Consider the following 18,691-nt stretch of genomic DNA (forward strand, 5'->3'; position numbering starts at 1 on the left):
AACACAAACTGAATAGGCAGGTTTAAATGGTTTATTTACGCAGAAATATTTTGAGTCCCGTCACCATGCAGCGGTAAAACACATATGTATGTATGTAAAAATGTATTTAAAATAAATACAAATGCAACATTTAAAGTTGTATATCCCCACCTTAAGTCCCTCCCCAGTGCTTAAAAAATTATTTGACGTGCCTCCCCCATTTTGCACCACCCCCTCCCTCTCATAAATAACAAACAGTCCATAAACTGAATTACATATCTCCCTGCTGCACCAGAGAGTGAATCACTAGACTATGAAAGACTCTTTTTCACCAACTATGATATATAATTGAACAATAGTACCATGTAAAGTGCTGCACTGCAAAGAAACAGAGTTTCTACAGGAGCAACCACTAGATGGCAGCTCAAGCAGGATTTTTATTATGGCTGTAGTTACTCTGTAAGGAACATTTAATTGTTATAGGGTTTGCCGTGCCTTAGAGCAGTGTACTTTGTGCGCCTAAATACAGCTTGGTTATTATCTTGGAGTGATTGAGTTGTTTTTAAAACACCTGAAATGAGCGTCTCTTTATCTTGTACCTTGATAAAGTGTGGCTTGTCTGTTCCTGTGAGCCTCAATTTTGGGCTGGTTCTTGCAGCAAAGTCAGAAAGTTAACTATGATAAAGTTTGTTTAATTATTGCTCCTCCTACAAATTCGACTCAACCTGGGATCCAGAAAATGTACGTTTTTAAGATTTATTTATTGCTAAGATTTATTTGGGTGTCAAAAGAGTAGAGAGGTGGACATAACCAATATTAGCCAATATTGGGGAGAAAAATGATAGAAAATGTCTTTTGTTAAAGGGAAATCATTTGCTTTAAAATGCAAATACTGCTACTGCACACAGGATGTGAGAAAACAATGTTGTCACATTTTAAAAGCATTACATGATGAGGTCATGTTTATAAATACAAACTTTGAAATACAGCGTTGGAAAGGAAGTGTGCTGTGGTTTTGTTGGTGAGTAGGTGGAGACATTCACCCTCAACTTCCACAATATCTAATCGTTTATGTATTTACTCTTGTCTGCTTATAATATAAGATATTTTATAGATTTATAGGATTATATAAGATACTGCAGATGTGAGCGCCAACTTGCTCATAAAGTGCAAAAACATTCAAATTTAAAGAGAAGAGAAGCTAATATGCTCCGCCTACAAAAAAGTGAGAACTTATAAGTGAGAAAAATAGACTGAAGCCACAATGAGGAAGAGACAGAAACGAGCTGATGACATGAGAGCTACATTTGTCCAGCGTGGGTATCCTACTGAATGGATTAATAAGCTTTATGAAATGGCTTTAAGAAAACCCCACTCGGAACTGTCGAGAAAAATTGAGAAAAAAGAAAAGAGGTTTTCTGTAACTTGTGTTACCTCCTATTCTCCCCACTCACATGCCATAAAATCAGTTTTCAAATACAGATTTTCAAATGATGTGACGTCACTTTGATGGGGAAGTAGAAGTAACTCTGCAAATGGAGCAGTCATTACAGGCTGACTTTTGACTTTCAGGAAATATTTCTGCATATGTTCACCTCATGTTTTGGAACTTTGATTATGTTTAACATAGATGTCTGACATTATAACAGTATATACTCTATTTTGTACGTATTTGTTCTGCAAAATATGACATGATGACTTTTGAGCCTAATTTCCTTCTTTGAGAGAGAATAAAATAAGATTAGAAGAGTGAGTCAGTATAAATCCACATGTTACTGAGCAGCCATCATGTTGTCTTCACTGTGTAGGCTGATCCTGAAGATGGTGTTTCCTACGTCTCCATCAGCTTCACCAAGAAGACCAACAGTAAAGCCCGGGTAAGCTGAGTGTTTGGTTACACTGGTGTTGTTGCTGAATGAAGGAAAAAGTTTTGTCAGGAAGGAGAAAAGAAAAGAATATTTATTTTATTTCAGTTATTAAATAGAAGCAAAATAATGACTTTCAGATTCCTCAGCTCCTGTTGAGTTATGTTGTTATTATTTTTCATGTCATTATGTGTAATTTATGTGTGTTGCTGTTTCTCTTTTGTTTCCCAGGTTCGTGGTGATGATGATGATGAAGGTGATGCAGTGACCTACAGCACTGTGAAAGCTTCCTCCTCTTCTGCTGGAGCCTCCACTGATCCCAGCAACCTCTACACTACCATCAACTAACCCAACAAATAAGAGACCACAGTGTTCATATCATTACATTTCATTTATAACTGATTAGCTGAAGCTTTCGGATGAGAAAAAACAGTTTTTATTCCCAGAATCTCAGCCAATTACCCTTTACTTCATAATAGAGACTGTATCCCTGTGGGGATTTTGTCTATACTGTCCAAACTTTATAGAGATTTTATCCTAATAATCAGTTTTTTTTCAGTATATTAATGATTCACTGTTGTATATGACTTAAACATTTTTTTCTCTTCTATGTTGTATTTCTGTAAATAGCTTTTTGTCCAGAAAGGGATGTAGTAAGTTCTGATATCCTTAATGAACTCACTATCAGGCGCTTTATTGAGCTCATTCATGTTTGTGCGAGTGTTGAAAGTTAAAATCTTAATTCTCACTGCTATTTTTTTTCTTCTTATCATTTTTTTTCTCTTTAAGCATGTATCTGATAATGTTTAGAGTGTTATAATTTATGTCTCTGTTCAGTTTATCTTGTTGTAGTAAAACAGTGTTGTGACGGCCCTCTGGCTTTGCCATGGCCCTGAGGTTTGTGTTTTGCCCTGCGGCTGCTGTGTGTCAGAGACTGTATTAGTGCAACTGGGTGCACCTGACCAGTCCATCCAGGATGTATTTATGATCAGCCATCCTCACTCCTTCCTTCTGTCACTTCATGTTTTCTTTTGCTTGTTTGGTTTTGTTGCACTTCTCTTTAGTTCACACCCTACAAGACTACACATTCACACATCCACTCACCAACATCACTGATCTACTGACTGAACATTTCATATATTTGATTAATATATTTTGTTGCAATTTCTTAAAAATAAATATAATTGATTTTTTCCGTACAACCTTGTGTATTTCCCTTCATTTGTCACAGCCTGAGACCCTCAACATAACTGTCAGAAGACAAACTGAGTAGAGGTGGGATGTGATCATGTGACATCCCTTACTTGGATTGAATAAATGATGTCACCCTTGAGATTCATATTTTAAAGAGCTGAATGAGTGAAAACTGTTTGCAAATCCAAAGAGGTTGTAGATCTAGTACAAATTAACATTTTTAGTTTGGTGCATTATTTTAGAGTTAAAGATTTAAGCACATACACATACATCACATACTCTTCTTGTTGCTGTTTGTTATGTGTGTAAGGCCACTGAGCATGTGTGGAAATGTGAATCTGTTTGCAGTGCTTTGCTAGAATATCACAACGTCTTGACATGTAAATAACTTTAGTATAAAGTCAAATATATATAGCATAACAAGCTAGTGAAGCTCTGTAAACACGCACATGCTCAGTGACATCTGCCTTACACAGAGCTCTCCTACTGGAAACAAAATAAGTAACCACTAAGTAGGTTATTAGTGACGACTGATTCACATACACACTTCTGGGACAAACACAAACCAGCAAGCACACCAGTTATCATCAGAAACATACTGCTGGGGTGTCAGTGATGATGTTCAGAGATGAAAGTAGTCTCTTTGTCTGGTGACTTGATAAAGTTTGACCTGTTTGTTACTGTGAAACTCGTGTGGTTGTGGTGTGTTGACGGTAAAACCTCCAGAGCTCTGCTGCTGTTGTACTCACATTCGCACCAAGTCACTTCCTGTTCAGCTCTAAGAAAAACTGACCTCAAAAATACAAAGAGGAACTAACAGGTCTCAGACCACTAAAACATCATCTTATCTGTTCTTTCTCAGCTGCTGCAGTAGCACCATGTTGCACCATGTTGAGAATCAAGAGTCAAAGTTTGACTCTTTACCTGTCTGTTCATGTGTGCTGTCAATCATCAAAATGAATGCTTCATAATCAGTTACTTTGCTTTATTGGTTGCATAAAACTGTTATTTATGTGTGGAGTTTGCATGTTGTCCTTGTGTTTGTTTGGGTTTCTGCTGGGTGCTCCAGTTTCCTCCCACCATCAACATGTATGTTAGTGTTAATACCCCTGTCAGTTTCCCTGACCAAGCCACTGGTAAAAGAACTGGAATTGGTCCCAAGGCGCTACACTGCGGCTGCCCACTGCTCCAAGTGTGTGTGTACAGGATGGGTCAAATGCAGAGGATCAATATTCCCACGGGGATCAATAAAGTACTTCTTCCTGTTCTTCTTTTTAACCAGGCAGATGTCTGTGCTCCCCAGCAGGTTAGTGTGAAATTTGTACCATCTTACATCCATGTTTTCACATTTTAAAAGCTTTACATGATGAGATCATGATCATAAACATGATGTAGTTTGAAATACAGCAGTGGAAAGGAAGTGGTCTTAGTGGTGAGTGGGTGGAGACATTCACACTTAACTTCTACAATATCTAACCCCTATATAATGATAATAATATGCTCCGCCTACAATAAGTTGGTCATTTACAAGTGAGAATAATAGACTGAAACCACAATGAGGAGGAAGAAACACTTTACTCATGACAGGAAGTAGACAGTGTATGTCTCTGTATGAAGCACTAATAAGGACATTTTGAGAGCTAAGAGTGAGAGAAGAAGACAGAGAGAAAGACAGAGAAGCACGATGGTTGAACTCAGATGGATTAAAATGTCTTTATTTCTGATACTGGGGCTTCAGTTTACAGGTAAGATACAAAAACTGCATTATTACCAACGATACTTCATCAAATTACTTTCATTTTACTGAGACAGTCAAATATGCTGTTTGTTTTTAACATTCACACTACAGTCATATTCTTATTTCAGTTCATTTATCACATTTCTCTCTTAAATTCTCAACAGCAGTAACTGGACAAACTTCCCTCTACATCACTGTCAGAGATGGAGATGAAGTCACTTTGTCTTGTGAAAATGTGATGACTGATCAGGATAAATGTAACAGTACTACCTGGCTCTTTGCTGGTTTAAGAAACACAGCAGCAGTAGCGCTGATTAAACTTGGGCAGATTGGTGAAAATGCCAAAGCTAAATCAGACAGACTGAGTGTTACAGCGAACTGTTCTCTGGTTATAAAGAAGGTCACAGTTGAGGATGTTGGTCGTTACTCCTGCAGACAGTACAAATCAGGACAACAACAAGGTCCAGACTCTCGGGTTTATCTGTCTGTTGTTACCAGTGAGTATTTACATCATAATGTTTTCAGCTCAAACTGTCTTGTTAGAACAATATACTGAAACATTACAATAATTATGATCACAGTGATGAAGTTAATTTTACTCTTGTTGTCTTTCTCTCACAATATCTCCATCTTCACCAGTGACTGAACATAAGAACACTGATAAGGTGACGTTAAACTGCTCTGTGTCGACACGTGGAAAGTGTAGACAGACAGTGAAGTGGGTGTATGAGGGTAATTATTGGGATGTGAACACTCAGCATATGAAGGAGTCACAGTCTTCTTGCTTTGACAATGTGACGTTTACAACTTCCCATCTTGCTGAGACGTCAAAGTATTCTGAGTTATTCAAGTGTAACGTGACAGATAAAAACACTGGAAAAGTGCAGCTGTTTGCCTTCAGCCCTGAGTCTTCAGGTGAGAAATCTGCCTCATTTAGTTTCTCTTTTTTGTGTGTAGATGATAATTATGTGGTATTTTTTCACCACAGTTTGTTGGTTTTTGAGATTTAATTTGTCCAGCTGAGGATGCAAGAAAAGAAACAAAACCCAAAACATCAACACCAATAGGAATAAAGGAGAAAAGCAAATAAATTGAGCCAAACGCAACAGCAGCTGCATGAAATTACAACACACAAACAACGTTCTTTTGTTCCAGTTCATCTCTCTGTCTGTCTCTTGTTCTTTTTTCATATGTTCAGGTGAGGTCACTAAAAGAGCTGCAACAACAAAATCAACACCAACAATGAAATCAACAAGACAACAAGGTAGTGATTTAACAACTTGTATCTCTGAGTGTAAAGTATGAATGTCAGACTGAGTCTTGGCTGTGGGTGGAGATATTCTCTTATTCAGTTCATCTCAGTCAGTGTGTTCACACACATGTCTGAGTCTCAAACCTTGTTGTTGCTCACTGTTCTCTCTCTTTCTGTCTCTCAGCCTTTGACGTTTAAAGTACAAAAAAGATAGAAGAGTAATATTTCTAAATGTCATAAGTAGATTTGTATTTTTGGTGCTTCCTGTAGCAACATACACTTAGCACCAGAGTTCACAGTTCAGTTCAAATATTGAACTATATTGTATAAATATTGTAATGAAGCAGTGATAAATGCAACATTTTTCATGTTGTAAAAGGCACAAGTGCTGTATATACTGTATTTCTCTCATCTTTTAACTGCAGGAGTTTAAACAGTGACAAATGTTTTTAATATTTTAGACTTTGCAGTTTTGTTGAGGTTCATCATCGTGTCTGTGGGTTTAGCAGCTCTCTCAATAACTGTTGTGTCAGTCAACGTATGGACAGAATCTAAAGGTGAGAACATTCACAGAACTTTTATAAATAAGAAGTTTTGATGAATTTGGATTTCTACTAATGAAGCTAAACTCGACTCTGTTTTTGTGTTTTCAGGGAACAAAACACAGATGGATGACAATGCTGTGAGTTTTAAAACTGAATATTCAAATGTTTATGTTTGTGGTAGTTCACTATTTACTGTGATTCTGTACAGAGAATAAGAATAAACAGTGTTGACTGTATTAGTCTGAAACAAAGGTTGTTTATTTGTTCTACTTTATCTCAGAATCTCAGGTGTGTTGTGTTGTTTTTCACAGGTGCATAATGATTAAGATGGAGATGAAGCTACGGTGAACTATGAAAACGTTGGAGAACCTTCTGCTTCTGTCAGACTCCACTGATCAACAACTTTCACACCAACATCAACTCACCAGAGTCCACCGCAGTTAAATAACATTTCATCAGATTTTACAGAGTAGTTTAGACAAAAAAGATCATTTTGTGTTGTGATGGGTTTAGGTGAGTGATTCTTTTTTAAACTACAGCACTTGTCAAACTTTTCATCTTTTAAAAAAATGTTTAATTCTTACTTATTGCTTTTTACATGTTTGTTTGTTTCAGTTTTATCATCATTTAGTAGCTCAGACTAATTCATTATTGGCCTCTGTCAGAGTTTATTGATTTCTTTATTAAGCCATATGTTGTCACTTTACCAGCATATATTAGACATTCCACTGACTTTATTAACAACATTTCATGTCTTACTGACTTATCTGACGATACTCTCTTAGTGATGTTGGATATTGCCAGCCTTTACATGAATATATCACATGACGGTATTTTGGAGGCTTTACACTTTTATCTTCAGAACTGGGACAATACGTCATTCTGCCTAATTAGTTTATCATTGATTCAGCTACTCTTGTCATGAAGAACAATTATTTTTACTTTAATGGAGATTTGTATTTACAAGTGTCTGGGATGAGCATGGGGTCTATTTGTTTGCCTAATTATGCCAATTAGGCAAACAAATAGATCTGTTGGTTTTTTTAAGAGAAATCATGAATTGCATTAATTTTTTCACCTTATTGAATAGCTTTAATAGCAACTTGAAATTGACAATGGATTACAGTGCGGAAAAGGTTCATTTTTGAATATGTGAGTCATAAAGAACAAGTGCACTGTATCCACCACCTTATAGCGTAAGGAAACAGACAAGAATACTCTTTTGTTAGCAAGCAGTTTTCATCCCACCTCACTCAAGAGAGGTCATTCCAAAAGTCAATATTTTAGACTCTGAAGAATATGCAATACTACCGAAGATTTTATGAAACAAGCTGATGATTTGTCCAGCGTGGGTATCCTACTGAATGGATAATAAGGTTTATGAAACAGCATTGAGAAAACCCTGCTGGCAACTGTTGAGAAAAAGTGAGAAAAACGAAAAGAGATTTGTTGTAACTTGTATTACCTCCTATTCTTCCCACTCACATGCCATAAAATCAGTTTTTAGAAAACACTGGCATATTTTAAAATCAGACCCTGAACTAGCCCCAATCTTTTAAAGATCTGCCACTTTTTGTGTACAAATGGGGGGAAAACTTTGAGAGACCTACTGGTCCATGCTGATTTTGCACATCACAAGTCTACGCAACCTACACAACAGAAGCTTTTATGCTCCCTACCAGATGGTTACTACCGTTGTGGTAGCTGTGCACGCTGCAATAATACTTACAAAAGTAACAGTTTTTGTCGTCCTCACACAAACAAAGTATTTCCCGTAAAAAGCATCATTATTTGTGCTTTCACACATGTTGAATACATGCTATGTTGTCCATGTGGTCTAGTGTATGTAGGCAAAACCACCAGAAAGCTGAAACAACGTAGAAGTGAACATAAAAGTGCTATATGTAGGAATGACAGAGATTATCCTGTAGTTGTACATTTCAATGATGCAAAACATGACATTTCAACTTAACGTTTTTGTGGCATTGAAAAAGTCAGCCTACTGTGTAGACGAGCGATCATGACTTGTTAAAAGAACGTGAAGCTTTTTGGATCTTTACTGTACAGACCTTGTCACCCAAGGGTTTGAATGATGAGCTACTTCCTAATGTGATGTTATGACAGGGGATTTTTGAAGGTCTGTGTAAAGAAACGTTCCCATTAAATCCCCTCTAATTGCAAGCACAGAAGAAAGTCTGCAGGAGTTCTTTGTTCTGTCATTACTTGTACAGAAAAAGTCATTTTTCAGTAACTTTCATTTTCGATTGTTATTAACATGTTTGCTGAGAGTGAGATATGTGCATATACACACACACACACACACACACACACACACACACACACACACACACATATATATATATATACATATATATATATATCTATATACACACATACACACACACACACACACACACACACACACATATATATACATATATATATATATATATATATATATATATATATATGTTCTGTCTGTTACTGTGAGCCTCAATTTTGGGTTCTTGCAGCAAAGTTAGAAAGCAAATTGTGACAATGTTTGTTTAATTATTGCTCCTCCCACGAACTTGACTCAAGCTGGTCTCCAGAAAATGGAATTTTTTAATATTTATTTATTGCTAACATTTATTTGGGTGTCAAAAGAGTAGAGAGGTGGACATAACCAATATTAACCAATATTGGGGAGAAAAAAGACAGAAAATGTCTTTTGTTAAAGGGAAATCATTTGCCTTAAAAAGCAAATACTGCTACTGCACACAGGATGTGAGAAAACAATGTTGTCACATTTTAAAAGTCTTACTTGACAAGGTGATGATTATAAATACAAACTTTGAAATACAGCAGTGGAAAGGAAGTGCGCTGTGGTTTTGTTGGTGAGTGGTGGAGACATTCACCCTTAACTCCTCCAATATCTAATCCTTTAAGTATTTACTCTTGTCTTCCTATAATATAAGATATTTTATAGATTTAAAGGATTATATAAGATACTGCAGATGTGAGCACCAACTTGCTCATAAAATGCAAAACCGTTCTAATTAAAGAGAAGAGAAGCTAATATGCTCCACCAAAATGTCCACCAAAAAGTTAACAACTTAAAAGTGAGAAAATTAGACTGAAGTCTCAATGAGGAAGAGACACGTTACTCATGACAGGAAGTAGACAGTGTATTTCTCTGTATGAAGCACTAATAAGGACATTTTGAGAGCTAAGAGCGAGAGAGGAAGACAGAGGCTGTGTCTCAAATCGCATACTTCTGTACTTACACTTAACATTTAAAGTGCATAAGAGTGTTCACACTGAGAAGTATGGAAAAATGCAGTGCACTGTGAGTACCCGGATGGTGCACTCAAAACGGTCAATAAGTTGAGTGTGGAACTATGGACACTTCTCGCACACAATGGTCGCCATCTTGGCTACGTAGTGTAAGAGGAGGGACCACTTTTCAAACTGGAAATGGCGGCGGGTACGTTGTAACTACGGTGAACATCGCCACATTATACAAATGTAAGTTATACATGTGGTTTTAGCATTAAGCATCACTACACTGTTGTCGGATGTAAGGCATCAGTATGTTTATTGGGTTAAGGTAACTGTAATGATTTGGTAGCGCGAACTATAACGCAAATGCTAACACTGGCTAATGCTAATTTCTGATCGTCATTTCCTGTAAGTGCACAACGGCTGTGATTTGAGACAACACTAACCTGTACACAGTTTACTACGTGAAAGTGTACTAGCAGAAGTATGTGATTTGAGACACAGCTAGAGAGAAAGACAGAGAAGCATGATGTTTCATGTGTAATTTATGTGTGATGCTGTTTCCTTTTTACTTCCCAGGTTTGTGGTGATGGTGATGATGAAGGTGATGCAGTGACCTACAGCACTGTGAAAGCTTCCTCCTCTTCTGCTGGAGCCTCCACTGATCCCAGCAGCCTCTACACTACCATCAACAAACCCAACAAATAACAGATCACAGTGTTCATATCATTACATTTAATTTATACCTGATTTGTTGAAGCTTTCTGATGAGAAAACCAGTTTTTATTCCCAGAATCCCAGCCAATTAACCTTTACTTCATAATAGAGACTGTATCCCTGTGGGGAATTTGTCTATGCTGTCCACACTTTATAGAGATTTTATCCTAATATTCAGTTATTTACAGTGTGCAGAACAGACTGTGCTTGACACATGAAGGGAAAGACATAAAAAGCATTCATGGTTTATTCAGTATTATAATGATTCACTGTTGGACTGTTGTTCTGGACTTTTTGTCCAGAAAGGGATGTAGTACGTTAAGATATCCTTAATGAACTCACTATCAGGCAATTTATTGAGCTCAGTGATTGTTGTGCTAGTGTTGAGTGAAAGTTAAAATCTTCATTTTCACCGCTATTATATGTCTTTTGATTGTTTTTTTTCTCTCTAAGCAAACAGGAGTGATGTCTTCCACATCACTCCTGTTTTTATACGGTTGTGGTATGACAGAGAAACCAATTGCACTTATTTTTCATTGTTTATGTTGTTGTTTAATGAGTGTTATAATGTATGTCTCTGTTAGAAATGTAATAAATCTAAAAGGGTTGTAGATCTATTGTACAGGTTTACAGTTGAAATTCCATTTATGTTTCATGCTTCTTTCAGACTATTTTAGAAATTAACATTTGTGTTTGATGTATTATTATAGAGTGAAAGATAAAGACAAATACACACATATACATCACACACTCTTCTTGTTGCTGTTGTTTTGTGTGTAAGGCCACTGAGCATGTGTGAGAATGTGGTTGTGATATGTAGCATGACAAGCTAGTGAAACTCTGTCAATGAAACCGAAAAGTAGTCTCTTTGTCTGATGCCTTGATAAAGTTTGGCCTGTCTGTTACTGTGAGCCTCATGTGGTTGAGGTGTTTATCTGGTCGTCATTAGAGGCTAAAACCTCCAGAGCTCTGCTGCTGTTGTACCCACATTCTCAACAAAACACTTCCTGTTCAGTTCTCAGAAACATTTACTTCAAAGATACAAAGAGGAACTAACAGGTCTCAGACCACTAAAACATCATCTTATCTGTTCTTTCTCAGCTGCTGCAGTATCACCATGTTGCATCATGTTGAGCATCAACAGTCAAAGTTTGACTCTTCACCTGTCTGTTCATGTGTGCTGTCAATCATCAACATGAATCCTGTCACGACAGAATCCTAATTCTGTTTGAAAACATCCTTTATACTACTTTTTACTTATCGACATTGCAGTTATGTGGTACGTTCTTAACCAATATTGAGGTGCTGTTGGCTAATTATTAAAGGGAAATCATTTGTCTTTGACTGCAAATACTGGTCCTGTGCACAGGATGTGAGAAAACAATGTTTTTACATTTTAAAAGCATTATATGATGAGGTCATGATTATAAACTTTGAAATACAGGAAGTGTGTTGTGGTCTTGGTGGTGGGTGGAGAAGTTCCACCTTAACTCCTACAATATCTAATCCTTTATGTATTTACCCTTGACTGATTATAATATATGATCTTATAAAGATTTATAAGATTATATAAGATACTGCAGATATGAGCACCAACTTGCTCATAAAATGGAAAAACTTTCAAATGTGAAGAGAAGCTAATATGCTCCGCCTACATAAAGTTGTGACTTACAAGTGAGAAAAACAGACTGAAGCCGCAATGAGGAAGAGACACTTTACTCATGACAGGAAGTAGACAGTGTATTTCTCTGTATGAAGCACTAATAAGGACATTTTGAGAGCTAAGAGTGAGAGAAGAAGACAGAGGGAAAGACAGAGAAGCACGATGGTTGAACTGAGATGGATTAAAATGTCCTTATTTCTGATAGTGGGGCTTCAGTTTACAGGTAAGATACAATAATCTGCATTATTACCAACGATACTTTATTGAATTGCTTTCATTTTGCTGAGACAGTCAAATATGCTGTTTGTTTTTAACATTCACACTACAGTCATATTCTTATTTCAGTTCATTTATCACATTTCTCTCTCAAATTCTCAACAGCAGTAACTGGACAAACTTCCCTCGACATCACTGTCAGAGTTGGAGATGAAGTCACTTTGTCTTGTGAAAATGTGATGACTGATCAGGATAAATGTAACAGTATTTCCTGGATCTTCAGTGGTTTAAGAAACACAGCAGCAGTAGAGCTGATTGAACTTGGGCAGATTGATGAAAATGCCAAAGCTAAATCAGACAGACTGAGTGTTACAGTGAACTGTTCTCTGGTTATAAAGAAGGTCACAGTTGAGGATGTTGGTCGTTACACCTGCAGACAGTTCAAATCAGGACAACAACAAGGTCAAGACTCTCGGGTTTATCTGTCTGTTGTTACCAGTGAGTATTTACATCATAATGTTTTCAGCTCAAACTGTCTTGTTAGAACAATATACTGAAACATTACAATAATTATGATCACAGTGATGAAGTTAATTTTACTCTTGTTGTCTTTCTCTCACAATATCTCCATCTTCACCAGTGACTGAACATAAGAACACTGATAAGGTGATGTTAAGCTGCTCTGTGTCGACATATGGACAGTGTAGACAGACAGTGAAGTGGGTGTATGAGGGTAATTATTGGGATGTGAACACTCAGCACATGAAGGAGTCACAGTTTTCTTGCTTTGCCACTGTGACGTTTACAACTTCCCATCTTGCTGAGATGTCAAAGTATTCTGAGTTATTCAAGTGTAGCATGACAGATATTTACAGTGAAAAATTGCAGCTGTTTACTTTCAGCCCTCAGTCTTCAGGTGAGTAATCTGCCTTATTTATCTTCTAATTTTTTGTTTGTAGATGATAATTATGTGGTATTTTTTCACCACAGTTTGTTAGTTTTTGAGATTTAATTTGGCCAGCTGAGGATGCAAGAAAATAAACAAAACCCAAAACATCAACACTAATAGGAATAAAGGAGAAAAGCAAATAATTTGAGCCAAACGCAACAGCATCTGTATGAAAATACAACACACAAACAACGTTCTTTTGTTCCAGTTCATCTCTCTGTCTGTTGTTCTTTTTTCATATGTTCAGGTGAGGTCACTAAAAGAGCTGCAACAACAAAATCAACACCAACAATGAAATCAACAAGACAACAAGGTAGTGATTTAACAACTTGTATCTCTCAGTTTAAAGTATGAATGTCAGACTGAGTCTTGGCTGTGGGTGGAGATATTCTTTTATTCACTTAATCTCAGTCAGTGTGTTCACACACATGTCTGAGTCTCAAATTTTGTTGTTGCTCACTGTTCTCTCTCTTTCTGTCTCTAAGCCTTTGATGTTTAAAGTAGAAAACAGATAGAAGAGAAATATTTCTAAATGTCATTTGTAGATTTGTATTTTCAGTGATTCCTGTAGCAACATACACTTAGCACCAAAGTTCACAGTTCAGTTCAAATATTGAACTAATATTGTAATGAAGCAGTGATAAATGCAACATTTTCCGGTTAAAAAAAAGCACAAGTGCTGTATATACTGTATTTTTCTCATCTTTTAACTGCAGGAGTTTGAACAGAGAAAAATGTTCTTAATGTTTTCATTTTCTTCGCAGTTTGGTTGAGGTTCATCATCGTGTCTGTGGGTTTAGCAGCTCTCTCAATAACTGTTGTGTCAGTCAACATATGGACCAGAACTAAAGGTGAGAACATTCACAGAACGTTTATGAACAAGAAGTTTTGATGATCCTGGATTATTATTGATGTTGGGCCTCAAACCACGAGGTCACACAGAGAAGTCTACATGTAACCTGTGAGGCTTTACCACAAGGTGCTTTTTCCTTTGTTTCCCCCGAGACAAAGGAATGGCGCCAAAATGCTGCTTACAGACAATGGGAGTCCATTGCAAACTCCATTTCTAAGGATGCTTTGTGATTTTCACACCTCAGCAGGGAGCAGTCAACATACAGTCTCTCATTGGCGGAGACGCTCCTGCACAGCGGAGCGTCCTGATGATGCAGCCATGACATCACCGCCCCTTTAAAAACTGAACGTGCCCTGAAGCACACGCCTTTCCCATGTGACTGAGCTAAGGGTAACCTTTGTTCCTCTGTGAGTCAGCTTGACTAAAGGGGGTACCCCACGCACGTGTTTTCCCCTCATCGAAGACTCCCCTCGCTGGACGAGACGAGACTTCGCCAGTGTTCACCTGAACACATTCTCGGATCCGAGAGAGACCGCTGCTGCAACCAGCGTCCTCAAATTCCGTCGAGAAGGAAGAAGCAAAGGTTCTTCAGGAAGATGTGGAACTTCTCTGCCCCGCTCTTCTTCACCAAGTCGACTCTGCTGTTCTCTCCACCACGCCACTGAGAGCCAGCTGCCGTGCTTTTTGCCGACTGTGTGAGAACGGCCACCGCCTGCATCCGAGCCAAGGACAAAGCCAGACAGAAAAGGTGGACTACACACACACCCTGCTCACTTTCTGAAGCGACCAAGTAAGAGGCATAAGTCTGGGCAGAAGCAGTGTTAGTTGTGTGTTCTTTTCAGCATCAGTTGCTGTTGTTTAGCTTTTAGCTTTTAGCTTTATTGCTATTGTTTTGTTGTGTTGTTGACGGACCGCTGAGTCCATTTTTCTCTGTTTACTCTGAGGAGTCTTTTAAGTTTGCTGCCTGTTTAGTTGTGTTCACCACGCTAGACTGTTTTGTGTTTGTCCCGCTCGGGACTACTGCTGTGTTTGCACCACCGTGAGCGAGAAAGTAAGTTGCTTTGTCGATCAGAAATCAGACAACGTGCGTCACAGACTGCCATCCGTACGTGCGCTCTCTGTGGACAAAGGAACCTCTTCTCTCCCTCACACGATCGCTTTCTCTCCTTCTTCTCTCTCTTTTGACTAACACATACACGCGCACACACACACACATACACGCACTGACATCGTTTTGCACATCTGATGGTCAGATAACGTCGGACAAAGCTTTGCCCTGTCTTTCTTTATCCGCCATCAGGCACGAGTGTTTTTCACGGAATTGGGTGAGTGCAAGACGCCGACCACCAGGTGGCACCATCTTGCTTCTGTCTAACCAAGACACTGCCGTACTTCCGCCATTCGGTTCTCGCATGACGTGACTTCCTCCCATAGTCACATCCGTGTTGCAGACCGACGACGTCATCACGTCAGGCCCCGTTGCCATCTTGTCGCGCACACACACACACACACACACACACACACACACACACACACACACAGACACATGCATTCCCTTGCATGTGTCCAACCCTGTACGTAGCTGTCATGTTTTGTTTGGTAGAATTAGATTTTAGAATAGTTGTTTATTGAATGAAGCATTTGTTAACTTTGTTAATTTTGCTAAGGTTAATAAACACTGTTATATCTTTAAAGAGAAGTTCTTCTGTCATTATTGTGTGTAACATATTGTGAAAAGTGGCTGATTGATTATCTATGATAATTATGAATTATTGCTAATAACCAAACACACTACTGCCCGTCCCACCATTGATGAAGCTAAACTCGACTCTGTTTTTGTGTTTTCATTGAACAAAACACAGATGGATGACAATGCTGTGAGTTTTAAAACTGAATATTCAAATGTTTGTGGTAGTTCACTATTTACTGTGATTCTGTAAAGAGAATAAAAATAAACAGTGGTGAGTGTATTAATCTGAAACAAAGGTTGTTTATTAGTTCTATTTTATCTCAGAATCTCAGGTGTGTTGTGTTTTTTTACACAGGTGCATAATGATGAAGATGGAGATGAAGGTGCGGTGCTCTATAAAACACTGGAGAACCTTCTGCTTTTGTCAGACTCCACTGATCAACAACTTTCACACCAACATCAACTCACCAGAGTCCACCGCAGTTAAATAACATTTCATCAGATTTCATATGAGTAGTTTAGACAATAAAAGATCATTTTGTGTTGTTGTCAAAGTTTTTATCCGTTTTAAAACACTTTAACCATATTTTTAATTGTTACTGATTGCTTTTTACGTTGTAGCTTTGTCTCAGTTTTATCATTATTTGTACAGAAAAACAAATTTTTAAGAAACTTTCATTTTGTATTATTTTTAACATGTTTGCTGAGAGTGAGATATGTTTTAAATTGTGTAGAATAGACTTAACTGAGCTGGGAGCTCTAATAGAGTCAGTAACTGTCTTCTCTTTATTATAACTGATATTATTCTACTGGACAGTATTTCTCTATGTTTCCTTGCTGAGCTGCACTAGACATATAATAATACAAAGAGGGAAATAAAAAGGCTGTAACTTTGGCAGATTCCTACTTTATTTGATGAACTGAGACTGCTGAAGCCTCATATTAACTTTAGATTAACTTTAGAATATATTTTTGTACAGAATGAGGATTTTGTTCCCATCTCTGACACTGGAAGCATGTTAGAAAGGGATCTTTGATTACAGCGAGCAAAACCTGTTTCAATGTATATATGAGCACCTGACTATTGTTTAAAGACTTGAAAAAATGTGAATCTATCCTTTAAACTGCCTCGCTTCATACTGTACATTGTTATTGTACTAATTTTATGCTTCTTGTACCTTTTCCTGAGTAAACGTTCTTGCGCAGACATAAATATAAATCCCTTTTGTAAAATAGAGAATATGTTCTGTCAGCTGGTAACTACAAATCTGATCAGACACAAAAATGACGTGGTGTTCCTCAAGGGTCCATTCTCGGGCCTCTTCTGATCGATCTCTACATGTTCCCATTGGTTCAAACAAACAAACATTTAAATATTTCACGAACAATACTTTTCAAGAATATAAATACAAATACTCTACAGTAGTGAAAAAATGTGGTGATGCAAAAGTTTGTGGCCTTGATGTAATTTGTTGGTTGGAGTAAAATATAAAAACATGTCTTTTTTGACATTTGTGAATTAAAAGGTTCAAATGTTTTATGACTTCTGGTCACAATTGAAGTCACATTTTGATGATGAATATGAAACATCAGCTCTGCCTCTAATAAATCCAGCTTGTGCGTTCTCCATGTTGTTACAACATATTTGTGCTTTGTAGTTGTTTTCTGGTTGTAGTCTGATATTCAGTCTGTAATTGATTGTTTGAGCTTTAAGTAGAGGCAGATGTTTGCTAGCAGCGAGTTGTTAGTATTTTTGATCTTTGTAGTGATGCAGTTTTATCACTTCACTCACTTATTATTTCATGTTTCTGTAGTTTTAAAATTTGTTAACTTTGGACTTTCATGGAGACTGTTGCACCGCTGATCATTGCTGTTACTGATATAAGTGTTGATAAATTTACTGAACTGAAAACTAAGGGACTGTTTGTTATTTATCAGAGAGAGGGGGTTCACATTATGAATTTATGTTGGCCTGAATGACATTCATCAGTTCTTCATCAATCTTCCTTGACTTGTTTGTGTTTTTATGGGCCATGTAGTTGTGGTAAATAAACGCCGCTCCTACCACTGGCGGCAGATCTGGCATATTGCCAGCTACGATAACTGTCAGATGGTGTGCAGACTCTGCCTGCTCGGCAAACCACAGGTGTACCAGCATGGTAATGCTAACTTGTCATTAAGTAGCAACAACAAAGCCCGCCCATTTGGAAGGAAGATATGGTTATGATTGGTCAATTTTACTTTCATTTGAATTACTCGGCCCTCTGTAAAAATTATAGCTGGACCACCAATCACAGAGCTGAAAGCAGCATTTTCTTCCCAGCAACTATGGAGGCGCAAAAGTCTGACAAAAGGGGCTTCTTTCATTTAACTCTTCACATTCCAACACAAACTAAATAGGCAGGTTTAAATGGTTTATTTACTCAGAGTCCCGTCCCGTCACCATACAGCGGTAAAACACATATGCATGTATGTAAAAAATGTATTTAAAATAAATACAAATGCAACATTTAAAGTTGTATATCCCCCCCTTAAGTCCCTCCCCAGTGCTTAAAAAAATTATTTGACGTGCCTCCCCCATTTTGCACCACCCTCTCCCTAAAAATAACAAACAAACAGTCCATAAACTGACGTACATATCTCCCTGCTGCACCAGAGAGTGAATCACTAGACTATGAAAGACTCTTTTTCACCAACTATGATATATAATTGAACAATAGTACCATGTAAAGTGCTGTACTGCAAAGAAACAGAGTTTCTACAGAAGCA

At 37.6% G+C, this 18,691-nt stretch overlaps 1 protein-coding gene across 1 annotated transcript; it reads left to right on the forward strand.

Annotated features, from left to right (window-relative positions):
* Window positions 1-12,512: 12,512 nt before the first annotated feature.
* On the forward strand, window positions 12,513-16,110 carry LOC137169696 (uncharacterized). Its single transcript, XM_067573007.1, has 5 exons — window positions 12,513-12,928; window positions 13,071-13,346; window positions 13,627-13,692; window positions 14,144-14,230; window positions 14,477-16,110. The coding sequence occupies exons 1-5, from the start codon at window positions 12,670-12,672 to the stop codon at window positions 14,569-14,571; spliced, it is 783 nt and encodes a 260-aa protein (XP_067429108.1). The 5' UTR covers window positions 12,513-12,669; the 3' UTR covers window positions 14,572-16,110.
* Window positions 16,111-18,691: the final 2,581 nt, after the last annotated feature.

This window comes from Thunnus thynnus, chromosome 18 (assembly GCF_963924715.1).
Source record: "Thunnus thynnus chromosome 18, fThuThy2.1, whole genome shotgun sequence".
In the NCBI taxonomy this organism is placed as follows: Eukaryota; Metazoa; Chordata; class Actinopteri; order Scombriformes; family Scombridae; genus Thunnus; species Thunnus thynnus.

What these genes read in the sequence shown, in the direction of transcription:
- LOC137169696 (XM_067573007.1), top strand. Translation starts at nt 12,670, where the DNA reads ATGACTGATCAGGATAAATGTAACAGTATTTCCTGGATCTTCAGTGGT. An exon ending in TTATCTGTCTGTTGTTACCA is followed by an intron (nt 12,929 to 13,070) that starts GTGAGTATTTAC and finishes CATCTTCACCAG; the next exon opens with TGACTGAACATAAGAACACT. An exon ending in GAAATCAACAAGACAACAAG is followed by an intron (nt 13,693 to 14,143) that starts GTAGTGATTTAA and finishes TTTTCTTCGCAG; the next exon opens with TTTGGTTGAGGTTCATCATC.